Source organism: Balaenoptera physalus, assembly GCF_965194825.1.
Source record: "Balaenoptera physalus genome assembly, chromosome: 1".
Lineage (NCBI taxonomy): Eukaryota > Metazoa > Chordata > Mammalia > Artiodactyla > Balaenopteridae > Balaenoptera > Balaenoptera physalus.
In genome coordinates, this window is record NC_138882.1 from 158,184,893 (window position 1) to 158,199,582 (window position 14,690).

General features: G+C 37.5%; 1 protein-coding gene across 1 annotated transcript in view; it reads left to right on the top strand.

Annotated features, from left to right (window-relative positions):
* The window catches only part of LOC309657344 (phosphatidylinositol 3-kinase regulatory subunit gamma), an 86,842-nt gene that overhangs the window by 54,021 nt on the left and 18,131 nt on the right, over positions 1-14,690 (top strand). Inside the window, exons 4-6 of the mRNA XM_082454655.1 lie at positions 5,025-5,205; positions 5,600-5,725; positions 13,585-13,727. Of these exons, the coding sequence (XP_082310781.1) occupies positions 5,025-5,205; positions 5,600-5,725; positions 13,585-13,727 (450 nt within the window). The remainder of the gene's footprint in view (positions 1-5,024; positions 5,206-5,599; positions 5,726-13,584; positions 13,728-14,690) is intronic.

Below are 14,690 nucleotides of genomic sequence, written 5' to 3' on the forward strand. Positions count from 1 at the left end.
ATTATTGAGTGACCACATTGTTCTAGGAAAAGAAAATGATGGACAAGCCAGACATGGTCTCTTGTCTATAGTGTTTATATTTGGGAAGGGGTATTAGTGGGGGAGAGGGAGACAAAATAAACACATAAAAAAGAAATGAGGGAGTTCCCTGGCAGTCCAGTGGTTAGGACTTGGCGTGGCCCTGGGTTCAATCCCTGGTTGGGGAACTAAGATCCCGCAAGCTGCGAGGCACAGCGAAAAAAGAAATGAGCCTGAATCACTTTGTTGTACACCTGAAACTAACACAATATTGTAAATCAACTTAGTTCAATAAAAAAAAAAGAAAAGATAATTTCACAGTGTATGAAGTGCTATATAGGGAATACATAAGGTTATCTGATAACAGAATATGAGGAAAGGGAATTTCACATAGTTTTCAGGAGGGCCTCTCTGAGGATATGACTTTGGAAAACTGAAGGATTAGAAAGAGCCAGCCAGAAAAGTGTTCCAGGGAGGGGGAACAGAAAATGCAAAGACACTGATTTTGGAAAGATTTGGTGGATCCAATGAATGCAGAGACCGCTGTGCCTGGCTTCCAGTGTGAACCACAGAGTGGTAGGAGATGAAGCTGAAAGTAGGAAAGAGCCTAATGCAGAGAGCCTGATGAGCCATGGTAGGGAATTTGAACTTTATTTCTAAGTGCAAAAAAAATTAATAAAAGGTTTTAAGCAGGAAAATGACATGATTGAAAAATTAAATAAACTATTACCTAGGATGGTGGCTCTAGGAATGGAGTTGAGGAATCAAAGTAAGAGGCAATGTGGAGCTAAGAGCTAAAAGAATTTGATAATAGAAAAGGTATGAGGTTGAGGAGGAGTTAAAAGTGACTGTGGTTTGACCTTGCGGGACTTAGAATGAATGTGCCATTTATAGAAATAGGAGAGCCAGGAGCAGTTGATTTTTAGCTGCTTCAGAACTTCCAGGTAAAAATATATCTAGACTATGGCTAGAAATTTAGGTTTAATGCTTAGGAGAGAGTATAGGGCCAGAAAAAGATTCAGGTACCATCTATATAGAATAATTGGAATTTTAAAGAAAGAGTTTATTTTGGAAAAAATTGGTAGAGGCTGAAGGCAAATTTTTTTAGGGAATAACTGTGTTTAGCCGCAGGATGGAGGCAGAGAAAGAGCAGTCTAAGAGGTTGAGAGAAAAGAGTAATGCCCTAGAGGTCATGGGAGTATGAAATATTAAGAAGGAAGTGGGGACAGAGGGAAGGAAGGGAGTAGGGAAATTTTAGTCACTGCAAAGAATCTGAGCCTAGGATAGAGGAAGTGAGCAGAGTCTGAATTTGGTAAAAGTCATTGGTGACCCTCAAATGAGAGGAATGAGAGTGAAGTCAGACTGCAGAGAGTAGGTGATGAGAAAGTAGAGGTTTTTCAACTCAGTAACCATTTAAAAAATCAGCAAATAGTATTTATTGTAGAAAATCTGGATAGTTAACAAATCTTTAGGAATCTGATATATGCCAGGCATTGGGCCAGGTGCTAGGATATAAGAAGGAATAGCATGATTCTTCTGTTCAAGAAGATTACAGTGAGGGAGAGGCATAATTAAAAATCCACCATTCCACAGTTCCTTCATGGCTTTACTTCCCTCCTCCTCTGTTTAGAGTCCATGGTCCACTGTTAAAATTACCCTTGTGAATATATCCTCTCTCCAAACTTGCTCCTCTCTTCCTTCATAGTAGTCGTCTAACTATATTCCAACACTTGTTAAATTCAACTCTCCATCTATTTTTTGCTTATACCTGGGCAGCTGAATGTGGAGAAAAATACATCATGCTGATTGGTCTCACATTAACTTTGTGACTGCCAATCTTAAGTGGGCATTTAGCACTGCCCAGCTGAATTTGCATTTCCGCAATCCATTTGCTCTCTCACTTTTCCTAGATGATAATTTCACATATTCTTTTTTTTCTCTTCAGACCAACAACCCACCTCCTTCCCTTTTAACAAGCTGCTTCCTGTTTCTCTGAGGACATGGAAGCAGTTAGAAGACATAATTCCATCATGCTCCTGTTGCTATAGCTGTCAACATGAATGTGAATACTCTGCCTTTTTCCTGTTCCATTCATGTCCTGTCCAAGATCCCGTTGTGGACTGGATCCCATCCCATCCCTCTAACCTACTCAAGGACATCACCCTAGGAATTATCTTGTCCTTTCTTTTGTATCAACAGTTTTTGTCTCTCTACTGAGCCGTTCCCATCAGTATATAAATATGCTATACTGTCCCTCACTTAGGAATAGTAAATAAAGAATACTCCCTTGACTCTCTCTTTCCAGCTATTTCCCTATTTCTCTGCTCCCATTTACAGCAGTATTCCTCAAGACAGTTCTCTATAGGCATTTCTTCTATCTCTTCTTTCATTCTCTTTAATCCATTCCAGTCAGGCTTCCATCCTTACCATTCCACTGAAACCATTTTGTCAAGATCACTTAGTGATTCTCTACTTTGCCAAGCCCCAAGATCATTTACCCAGTTGATTATTTCCTCTTTGTTGAAATGCTTTTTTTTTAAATTGTTTTTTTGGATACCATTTACTTCATTAATTCCCCTCTTGGTTTCCTTTGCTGGTTCTTTGTCATGTCCCTGACCACTAAACATTGGTGTACCCCAGGACTTAGACCTCGGACCTTTTCTCTTATTCAACTATGTTCATCTTCAAATAACATCTATAGGCTGACAATTCCTGATTTTATACATCTAGCCCAGAACTTTCTCCTGAACTTTAGATTCTTCACATAGGCTGCAGGATCCTCTGCTCTTGGATGTTCACTAGGCATCTCAAATGTAACATGTCTAAAACCAAAATGTTTTTTCCTCTTTAAACATGTTCCTTTTATATATCCTTCTTCACTCCAATAAATGACAATTCCATTCTGACTACTTAAGATAAAAACCTTGAAATCATCTTTACCTTGTCTCTTTCTCTCATATCCATATCCAGGCCACAGCATATCCTGTCAGCTCTCTCTTCAACATATATTCAGAATCCCACCATTTCTCAGTGTCTCCATTGCTACTACCCTTGTCCAAGACACCATCATGTCTTGCTTAGATTATCTTTCCACTCTACCCCTTCCCACTTTGAATGGTCTCATCTCAACCTAGCAGCTAGAATGAGCCTTTTAAAACACGAAATAGATGATATCATTCTGCTCAGACCCTCTTGTGTTTCCCTATCTTACTCAGCAAAATCCAAAGCCATTACGATGACCCCATAGGCTATTAAATGATCTAAGCTCCTTTTATATCTTTTACTTTGTCTCCCACTACTCTCCTTTTTGCTCATTCAGCCCCAGCGTCACTGGCCTCATTGCTGTGCCTGGAACATGCCAAGCTTGCTTCTACCTAAGGGGCTTTGCACTTGCTGTTCCCTCTGTCTGGAAAACTTCTCCCCCAGATATCTGCTGTGCTAGCTCCCTCACTTCATTTAGGACTCTGCTAAATGTCACCTGAACAGAGTGGTTTTCCTTGTGTAACATGTATAAAATAGCAATCTCTCCACCCCCCAGAATGATCTCTTCCCTTTATTCTGCTTTATTTTTTTCCCAAAGGACTTAATACCAGTTGATATATCTAGTTGTTTATTTTATATGTTCTATCTTAATGAAAAATTCTTTATCCTCTTTATAAAGATGGAGATACATTCCTCATGCTCCTAAACTGGAAGTTCTGTGAGAGCATGTACTATATCTGGCCTGCTTATCATTATGTCCACTGTGCCTCATACAGTTCCTGGCACATAGTAGATGTTCAATAAGTTTTTTTGAATGAATGAGTGCTTTTTAGCTTTTCTCTAGCAGAAAGACCAGCTTGCATTTACTGTGGGTATATGTGTGGGTATATACACCTATAGAAACTGCGTATGATTAGGTGGTCCTTCTAATGTACATTTTACAGGAATAGTTCTTCATCCATCTAAATACTCACCTTCTGAGCATTAAATTTAAATCAATCCACAGATTCAAACCAATTGTGTTTGACCTTTCACAAATCCCAGTGGTTCATTTATCATGTGTAATGGCATGGCATAAAGAGATACAGAAGCATATTTTTTCCCCATTAAGTCTGCATTCTGCTATAAGAACAGTTGAGTGGGAATGGTGCAGTATTTTGCTATGATATAATGAATAAATCTGCTCTGGTTTTAGATTATACGTTATGGGACTTGTAAAACATTGCCATTTTAAGCTTTGGTTATAAATTATCTTTTAAGGGACCATTGGATATGATTCAGTAAGCAAAAGTGGTCTAAACTATTCAAGCATCAGATTACATCCATCTAATATAAATGACTCTTCAAAAGCTGTACTTTGTAAAACAGTTGAATAACAGTTGAACATTTACATATTGTGATAGCTTAAATAAATAGTCATTTCCAAGAATTATAAGCAAATATAAAAGACAAAATAATGTAAGGTGCTAGATTAATTACTGAGTTATAAATCATTCAAGGAGCTTAATTATGTTTGTGCATTAACAATAAAACCTTGAGTGCTGTGTTGGTGTATGTGTGACAAATGGTTATCATCCCCCTTCATGTAGAGATTGCTTCTGCTTCCCTCAACAGACACACAACCACGTATCTTTAGATCCCAAAGAGATTGTCCCTGTTCTTCCTGATATAGAACTTAATTTAAAAAATTCATTCAGAAAATAAACAAAAGATACAATTTACTTGTTTGTTTTTTTTTTTTAGTGATTATTTTTGCTAAATTTGTTGATACTGGAAGCTGTGTAAGTATGCTGACCTTTAGTAGCCAAGATATTTTATAGACAAAAGAAATAGTTGTAAAAGAATGTGATATTATGTATACTTCTACACACATAACATGTGCCTTTTTACCCATTCCAGTTTCATTAACATAGTAAAAACTTGTTTATAATGTGACACCAAGCTTTCATATCTCCATGTGAAAGTAGTACTTCAATAGAATTTTTTGGGAAAAAAATCTACAGTTGTTGTCTTGTTGTTCACAGGAAGGGAGGCAATAATAAGCTAATAAAGATCTATCATCGAGATGGTAAATATGGCTTTTCTGATCCTCTGACATTTAATTCTGTGGTGGAGCTCATTAGCCACTATCATCATGAATCTCTTGCTCAGTACAATCCCAAACTTGATGTGAAGCTGATGTACCCAGTGTCCAGATACCAACAGGTATGATTACACAATTTTTTTTTTGGCCGTGCCGCGCAGCATGCAGGATCTTAGTTCCCCCACCAGGGATCGAACCCGTGCCCCCTTCAGTGGAAGTGTGGAGTCTTAACCACTGGACCGCCAGGGAAGCCCCATGATTACAGAAGCTCTTGATAGCTAATCGGCAAGTCATTATTTAACAACATCATTTGATTCTAACTTACCAGGCTTATCAGTTAGAAAAAAAAAAGAAATCTAGACGTTTAAAATTTCCTACTTAAGACTTAAGATATTTTTAGAACTTATTTTGTGGGCACTATTCCTTAATAGCTTTGTTGCATGTGTTTATTAACTTTATATAAAAATACTTCTGTTTATGTTTCCTATTCTTTATTTCTTTTGTTTACCTGTATAGGATCAGTTGGTAAAAGAAGATAACATTGATGCAGTAGGTAAAAAACTGCAAGAGTATCACTCTCAGTATCAGGAAAAGAGTAAAGAGTATGACAGGCTATATGAAGAATATACCAGAACATCCCAGGTTAGTATATTTTTGTTGTTCAGGCCAATAAGTATGCAATAAGTATTATAGTTATATCAGATTTTCTATAATTTTATAATTTTCTATAATTCACCTGACAATCTTTAGCTGTCTTAATATCTTTTTTTAATTTAAAAAAGTTTTAAATTTATTTTTATTTTTTATTGATGTATAGTTGATTTACATATAAAAATTCTTAAATATATATATTTATATATATAAATTATTTTTCAGATTCTTTTCCATTATAGATTATTACAAGATATTGAATATAGTTCCCTGTGCTATACAGTAGGACCTTGTTGTTTAAGCTGTCTTAATATCTTTTTGTTTTTAATTGAAGTATCCCTGATTTACAATGTTGTGTTAGTTTCTGGTGTACAGCAAAGTGATTCAGTTATACATATACATACATATTCTTTTTCATATTAATATCTTTTAATATCAAATAAACTAGTTTGAATAATACCAACTTATTATTGAATAAGTTTTCAATAGGGTATAAACACTGTGCTCCTGTACATCTTTATTCCTCCCCCTTTATATTGTTACTGCCACTGATTACATTTTTTATACATTGCCAATTAGCATAGATTTATAATTATTGTTTTATGCATTTGTCCTTTAAATCATATAGACTTTTATATTTACTTATCCAGTTACCTTTACCAGTATTCTTTATTTCTTCATGTAGCTTTTTTTTTTTTTTAATATTTATTTGGCTGCACCAGGTCTTAGTTGTGGCATGTGGGATCTTCGTTGCCGCATGTGGGATCTTAGTTGCAGCACATGGGATCTAGTTCCCTGACCAGGGATCAAACCTGGGCTCCCTGCACTGGGAACTCGGAGTCTTAGCCACTGGACCATCAGGGAAGTCCCTCTTCATGTAGCTGTGAGTTACTGTCTAGTGTCCTTTCATTTCACCCTGAAGGAGTCTCTTGAGCATTTCTTGTAGGGCAGGTCTAGTGGTAACAGACTCCTTCAACTTTTGTTTATCTGGGCATATCTTAATTTCTCCTCCTTCATTCTTGAAGGACAGTACTGCTGGTTATAGAATTCTTGGTTGACAGTTTTTTTTTTTCTTTCAGGGCTTTAAATATGCCTACCCACTGCCTTCTGGCCTCTATGTTTCAGATGAGAAATCAGCTATTAATTTTATTGGGGGTCATTTGTATATGACAGGTTGCTTCTCTCTTGCTGCTTTCAAAATTCTCTCGTTGTGTTTTGACAATTTGACTATAATGTGAAATACTTGTTTTTTTATATCTTTGTCTATAGTTTATAATTGTTAACTGTGAAGGGTATTCCAGTATTACTGTGCTTCATGGTACCTTGTTTTGACCCTAGAATTAATGTTCTTGATTTCTCAGCCCCAAAGCCCTTGATCTTATTTCTAAGCTAGTGTCTGTGGTGGGCAGTGTAAAGGTAGAGACTGCACCAGGAACCTCAGGACTGGAGGAGTTTATTAGGGGATATTGGCCTGTGAGGATTATAGGTTAGGTATGAGATATAGTGCTGATTGGGGAAAGATGTGGGATTACAGTGGCCAGAATTGCCGTAATGGTCCATTTTTCTATGTGAGATGTTTGATTTCATTTTATTTTCAGGTTTTCTTTTATTAGTTAATTAGTTATTCAGAATGATTTTAATAACTTTTTTTCCCTTTTCTGATACTTGTGTCTGTGGTGTGCCTGTGTGTGTATGCTTTTTTTACACTGCAGATTTCAGCTTTTCTGTATTCCTTTACCTCTTCTAGGTGCATTATCTGTGATGAGGCTAGTGTTTGAGTTAGAATGGGGAAAAAGTTACTGAGGAATCAACATACGTGGTCAACATAAGGGGATGGTGAAATTATCATACATATAATAGAAGGTTATACAGCTATTAGAATAGTTTTCAGAAATTATTTTAAAACTTGATTTTTAAAAAGTGAAAAAGTTATATAAATATGTATGTTAAATTCAATATAAATGTTGCTGAATTCTATGAATTATATCACACAAAGTAGAAGTCCTCATTCCCCAGAGGCAACTGCTGTTATTAAGTGCTTCTTAGGAATTCCTGATGACCTGAGAAATGCTAATGATGTAGTTTCAGGTAAAGGAGACAGCATTTAGAATTGTGTATACATGATTTCAGCTGTGGGTGTACCTACTCACCTGAAGGGAGAAGACTTTATAACAATATGCTGGGATGTTTTGGGGATAGAATTAGAGAGATTTGGGGAAAATACAGTTAAAATAGAAAGAAGGAAATAATAAAAATAATAATATGCATGTATTATTCTATAAGAAAAATGGCGTTTCTTCTTTTTAAAACAAAATGAACACTACCAAACATAAAATAGATAGCTAGTGGGAAGCAGCTGCATAGCACAGGGAGATCAGCTTGGTGCTTTGTGACCACCTAGAGGGGTGGGATAGGGAGGGTGGGAGGGAGGGAGATGCAAGAGGGAAGAGATATGGGGACATATGTACATGTATAACTGATTCACTTTGTTATAAAGCAGAAACTAACACACCATTGTAAAGCAATTATACTCCAATAAAGATGTTAAAAAAAACCCAAAAAAAACCCCAAAGTGAAATGAAATTATTCTATAACCATCAAAAAGAATAAGGCAGTCTACATTTACTGATTTTGAGTGGTTTCTAAGACATATTAAGTAAAAAAAAAAAAAAGTGAGGTACAGAAAAATATATGTGGTAGAGAGAAGCCCGTGCGCTGCAACGGAAGATCCCACATGCTGCAATGAAGATCCCGCTGGCAACTAAGACCCGACGCAGCCAAATAAATAAATTAATTATTTTAAAAAAGAAAAATATATGTGGTATACTGTCATTTATGGTTAAAAAAAGAATTTGGAAGGTGTTATATATTTATATGTACTCAGAATATCTCTGGTCAAAAACTGATATATTCTCTGGTGAAGATAATTAAGGCAATGAGGGTGCAGGAGTACGGAACTTAATCTTTACTATTCTTTTATATTGTTTGATTTACTTTTTTCTCTGTACATGTATTACCTTTTTAAAAAATATAAAATGAACTGAATTGGAATTTAGGAGATTTATTTTCTAATCCTGGTTATGTTAAAAACTAGTGATGTCCCGTGAGAGACATCACTTGTCCATGCTTCAAGTTCCCATCTATAAGATGCAGATACTGGCAACTACAGCTATATTTGAGTGTGAGTGTGTGTTTGTGTGAGAGAGAGAGAGGGAGGGAGAATCAGGTATAAAAGGTTAGCACAACCATCCAAAAACATTTATTGAATACCTAGTCTAGGTATGAAACTATATTTGACTCTAGAAATACAGAGGGAGAGATGAGGCCCTATTTTGTAAAAGTGCAAAGTATTCTGACAATATTTGTTAAATATAATGTGCATTAGTCAAAATAGCATACTTTAATCCCTTTCCTCTGCATCAAATAAAACAGTGATGGGTTACTATAATTGTGTGTGTATATTTATTTAAAGGGCAACGTATAACACTATGTTTAATCTCACAAAAACATTGAGTAAAAGATTCAAAAGAATATATATATAATATGAGTGTATTCTATAAGGTACAAAACCAAGCAAATGTTAACTTTTAAATTTTGGCTGTGAGCATAAAGTGGTAAAACCATAAAGAATAACAAGGAAATGATCATCATAAAGAGCAGGATAATGTTATCACCAAGGCAGGGAAGGTGGAGTGGGAAAAGCAGGGAGTTGTGATCCAGAAAGCATACACAGGGAATTTCTGGGGTGCTGTTACTGGATGTTCATTTTATAATAACTTGTTAAGCTGCGTATTTTTTATGTACTTTACTGTTATATCTCATGCTAAAAAATGATAAACATTAAAAGCCCATGGCTGTATGCAAAAACAATGTGAATATTTCTATAGATCAGAGGTGGAAGAGAAACCCATAATAAATAATCATAAATGGAACTTTTGGATCTGGAAATAAGCAGAGACAGCTGAGAGCTTGACCTCCCTGGTAGTTCCTTCTCAGTCTTCTTTGCTGATTTCTCCTCTTTGACCATGGTTCTTTTCTCCTTTCTAGAGAGTCATTCAATCTCTGGTGTGATCTCAAAGAGTCTCATGCCTTTACATACCACCTATATGTTAGTAACTCCCAAACTTCTATCTCTGGTTCTTCTGACTTCTTTTAACTCTAGACTCATATATTCAACTGCCTATTCAACAGCCCCACTTGGATGTTTAAGTAGATATCTCAAGCTTAACATATCCAAAATTGAACTCTGATAGTCCACGTCAAGGCTGTTTTACCCTTTGCTTTCCCCATCTGAGTTGAGAGTTATAATATTCTTCTTACTCAGGTCAAAAGTCCTGAAGTCTCTTTCTTTTACATGTTATGTCCAGTCCATCAGGCATTCCTGTTGACTTTACCTTTAGAATATACCCAGAATCCTACTCCTTCTCACCACATCCGTTGCTAATACCTTGATCTAAGCCACTATCAGTCATTTATCACAGAAACCTCCCAACTGGTCTTCTTGCCCTTATCTATACTCCCCTTGCCCTGGTCAGTTCTCAACATAGCAGCTAGGTGATACTTGTAAAACATAGGTAAGATCATAGCACTCCTTTGTTTGAGACCCACCTCTGGTTCCATGTTTTACATAGAGTGAAAGCCAGAGTTCTCTCTACAATGCCAGTATGATCTGTGTCCCTCTTCCTCTCTGACCTCATTTCTTAAAACTCTCTTCCCCACTGTACTCCAGCCACACTAGCCTCCTTGTGGCTCCTCGAATATACTAGACCTGCTGCCTATCTTTGAGTCTTTGCACCACCCATTTCCTTGCCTGAAACACTTTCCCCCTAGATAGTCACCTGGCTAACCACCTCACCTCCTTCAAGGCTTTGCTCAAATGTTGTCATTCTCAGCGAGGCTCACTTGACAACTTTATTTGAAATTCCAGCTCACATTTCACTTCTCCTTTCCCACTCTACTTTTCTTTTTCCGTAATACTTCTTACCTTCTAACAAACTATGTAATTTATTTACTTGTTCTATTATTTATTGTCTGTATAACCCCCTAAACTATAAATTCCAGGAGGGCAGAAATCTTTAAGTTTGTTTACTTACATATCCCAAATGCTTCAAATAATGCCTGGCATATAGTTAGTGTTCAATTATTTGTTGAATGAATTTATGCAAGATAATGAACCAAAGCACTCCACCCTTGTCAAGGGTGTGAAGTCAGACTCATGGTATGGACTGGAATCTTGGGGAGGGCTAACCCTCCTGTGAATGGAGGCTAGAAAAAATGGCCACTATTGCATATGGCTTTGGTTTGTGTAGAGCTGCATTTCTGCTTTCTTGTCATGACTGGAGAAAGCAGAGAAAGCTCCACATGCTGCACACATGCCCAGTAATATGGGGGCTTTAACAGCAGAATATGAGTTCTGAGCAGCTGATAAGAGACTGGGTTCTGGAATTGGAATCCCTGGTTGGGGAGCTGGGAATGGGGGTGGATGGAAGCAACCAAAAAAGCCATGAGGTCAAAGCTAGAAGAGGGCTAATTCCTCTGTGTGAGAATTGAGAGCAAGACCTGAGATGGGGCTGAGCCCAGAAGAGCCTTGGAGGCTTAACGATTTGGGAGGTAGGGGAAGAGAGGGAGGGATCCAAAAGGATCCAGTGATTAGCAGTTTAGGAGATGTGCTGGGACAATGAGTGTTAAAGGGAGATTAAAGAATTGACCTCTGTTTGTGTTATAGTGTTTCTAAGTGTTATAGACCTTCTCTGTTTTTTTCTGTGAAATCTTAGATAAAATCTAGATTGCTTTGATGTAATCGAATTCTTCCCAGAGAATGGGAAGAGATGGTGTATCCTGAGTCAGAGTTGGCACAGGGTGAGAACAGGCTGTATGTGGGGATATTTGGCATCTGGATTACATATAATTAGGAGGCAAAGTGATAGGATTTAGCGATGGTTTGGGATTAGAGACAGGAATTCAGCAATGAGATCATTGGTGACCTTGGAAAGAGCAGTCTCTGTGGAATGGTGAGTACAGAAGCCAGAATAGGGCGAGTTGCAGTATGAATGAGAGATGAGGAAAGAGAGAGAACCCATATAAACAACTTTTTTAAGAAGCTTAACTGTGACTGGAAGAGAAATTAGGGTTAAGTAACTTTTTTTTTTCTTCAAAGTGGTGTTACTAGAACTTGTGTGTATGCCGTTGAGAAGGAACCTTAAACTGGGAGAGTGAATGCTGTAAGAGGGGCTAGTTGATGTGATGAGATGAAGTGCCTGAGAAAGGAAAAGGAGGTGAGACCCAGAGCACATGTAGGTAAAAGAGAAGAGAAAGGAGAGCAGGTATAAATAAAGGTAGGTTTACAGTTTCGGTGATAGGTATAATGGCGATGTTTGTGGGGGAGCTGCTGCTTTGGCAGCGGCACCAAATACTTTTCCTTTGCTGCCCTACCTACCAACACACACAACAGTGTCAGTGAAGTCAAATTTTTGGTGTTTACTTTGAAGATACAGGGCCAGAAATTTTAATAGGTAATTTCTAACCTTTCAAGGGAGCCAAGACTATAATTTGAGAGTTGTAGAATTTGAGAGTTATAGAATTTATAGCTAGATATTTAGATATGGGCATTGCAATAAGTTTACAATACTACTTGAGATATGTATGATATAACCTCAGCTGTATGAAACATCACAAGATTCTAGTGTCCCATATCTGCTAATCCCCTTATGTTCCAGCCCTACCGAGCAATTGCTGATCCCTAACATCCACTATTATTTCATGTATATGTCATGCCATGCCTTCTATGTGCAATGCTGAATTTTCTTCTCAGTTAAGACCTAGCTCAGATGTTGCCTCGTCCATGAAGTCTCTGTAAAGCAGTAAGTAACTTTATTGCCCCACTTTATTGCCTCTATCATGACATGAAACAAAACCTTATAAGAGTTCAGAAATCTATTTTGCCTGTATAATCTGAATCCTGGAGTGCAGGCCCCATGTTTTATGAATCTCTTTAACACCAGGTGGTACTTTCTAAACAGTGGATTCTCAATAATCATTTGTTGAAATTAATCAGTGCTAAATAGTTGAATTATCCCATAAGCACCAAAACTTTTAAAATTGTAAACATTCAGGATTGCAATCTTTCTAGACCTTTACACATATTTCTTGATTTTCTAAAGTAAATTGAACAAAATTTAACCCTCTCTGAAGGTTTTAGGAGAATCATGATTCAGAAGCTAAAGCGTACAAATACATTCAGAGCTCATTGGAATGCGGAGGACCACTTACCCTAGTGTGAATGGCTTAGCCTCCTGGGCTTCTGTTTTGTGGAGTTTTTAGCTTTTCATCGTATTCTGCATCTCATTTTAGCAGCTATTCTTCCCCTTTGCATTTTCTGCTTCTAATCAGATTAATCTACTAATGAATCTGTTTAGAAAACACCATGCTTTAGAAATGAAAGTAAGTATAAGTAGACTCTATAGGGCTCTTCTGGAAATAAGACTTTGCATGTTGGTGCATGAACTCCTCTGCTCTGTCTCTTCACTCGTTCAGCACCTTTTGGGGGTCAGCACTACATTAGTTACAAAGGCAGAACTTTATCCTTGTCTTCAAGATGTTCAGGGTTAATCTCTCTTAGCAACTCAGAGGCCTTTCTGTGTTTCTCAGCTATATTTCAGGTAATAGTTATTTTTCTTTTATTTTAGGGTTTGAATGATGTATTTTATATACAAGTAATATGGGTAGAAGGGTTTGTTTTGGTCCCCTTAATTTGATATTATACGGAATCGTAACAAGAATTGTAAGATTTGTTTTAAGCCTAAGGTTACAAAAAATACAAAGATAATGAAGTGTGTGTGTTTTTTTTATAGGAAATACAGATGAAGAGGACTGCAATTGAAGCTTTTAATGAAACAATTAAAATATTTGAAGAGCAGTGTCATACACAAGAGCAACATAGCAAAGAATATATTGAGCGATTTCGGAAAGAAGGGAATGAAAAGGAAATTGAACGGTAAATCTACCTAATACCGCCAAGTGCATCAGTGAGCCGAGACGTCTTTTCTTCTCTAATAATCTCTGACATGTCTGCTTTTACGCCCTCAAACTTGGCAGTCCTGCCATATGGAATTACTTGCTGTTCCCACTAACGGCACCAAGCTGAACCTTCTCTCTTCTGCGTTCTTTCTCCGTCCTCCAAAATTGTTGACCCCGGCTCATCCTTTAGGACTCGGTTTAGATACAACTTACTGGAAAATTTTCCCTGATTCCCTAGACTGGTTTAGGGACTTTTTATCCCCAGCCCTACAGCATCTATCCTGATCCCTAGTGTAACATTTACTGAAAGTCACACTCACTGAATTTTGAGCTTGTTGAGAGTAAGGGTGGTGGCTTATTTTCTCTGATAGCTCCAGCAGGTTTTATGGTGCCTGAGAGTACATAGTGGTGCCCATGGAATATTTGTTAAACTGAAAACCAACGGCAGCGGTCTGAGAGTAAGTTGAAGGCAGAACAAGACCATTGGCAGGAAGACCAGCCTGCATGTTGCAGGTGACTGACTGCGTCTTTGTGGTCATCAGGTTAAAAGATGGTGAAGGCCTGAACCAGAGCAGTGGCACGAAAGGAGGGGGAGTTAATAGAAATGCTGAGGACTTGGTGCCTGACCAGATCTGGCAGGTGTGGGAGAAGCCAAAGATTATTCCTAGATTTCTGATATTAGTGACTAAGGGATGTGTAATTCACCAAAATAGGAAGTACATGAGGGGAGTTCAGGGTTGGAACCAATGAGTTTTGAGGTTCTTGTGAGAACCCAAATGGAGTTGTCTGAGAGGCAGGCAGCTGGTTATTTGGATTTGGAACTCACAGTACAGAAAGCATTTGGGAGGCCAAAGTGTTGTAGGTGATGGTAGATGCTAAGCATGAGATTACACAGAGAGTGAGAAGCATGAGAAGTACTGGATCTGGCAACTAAAAGAAT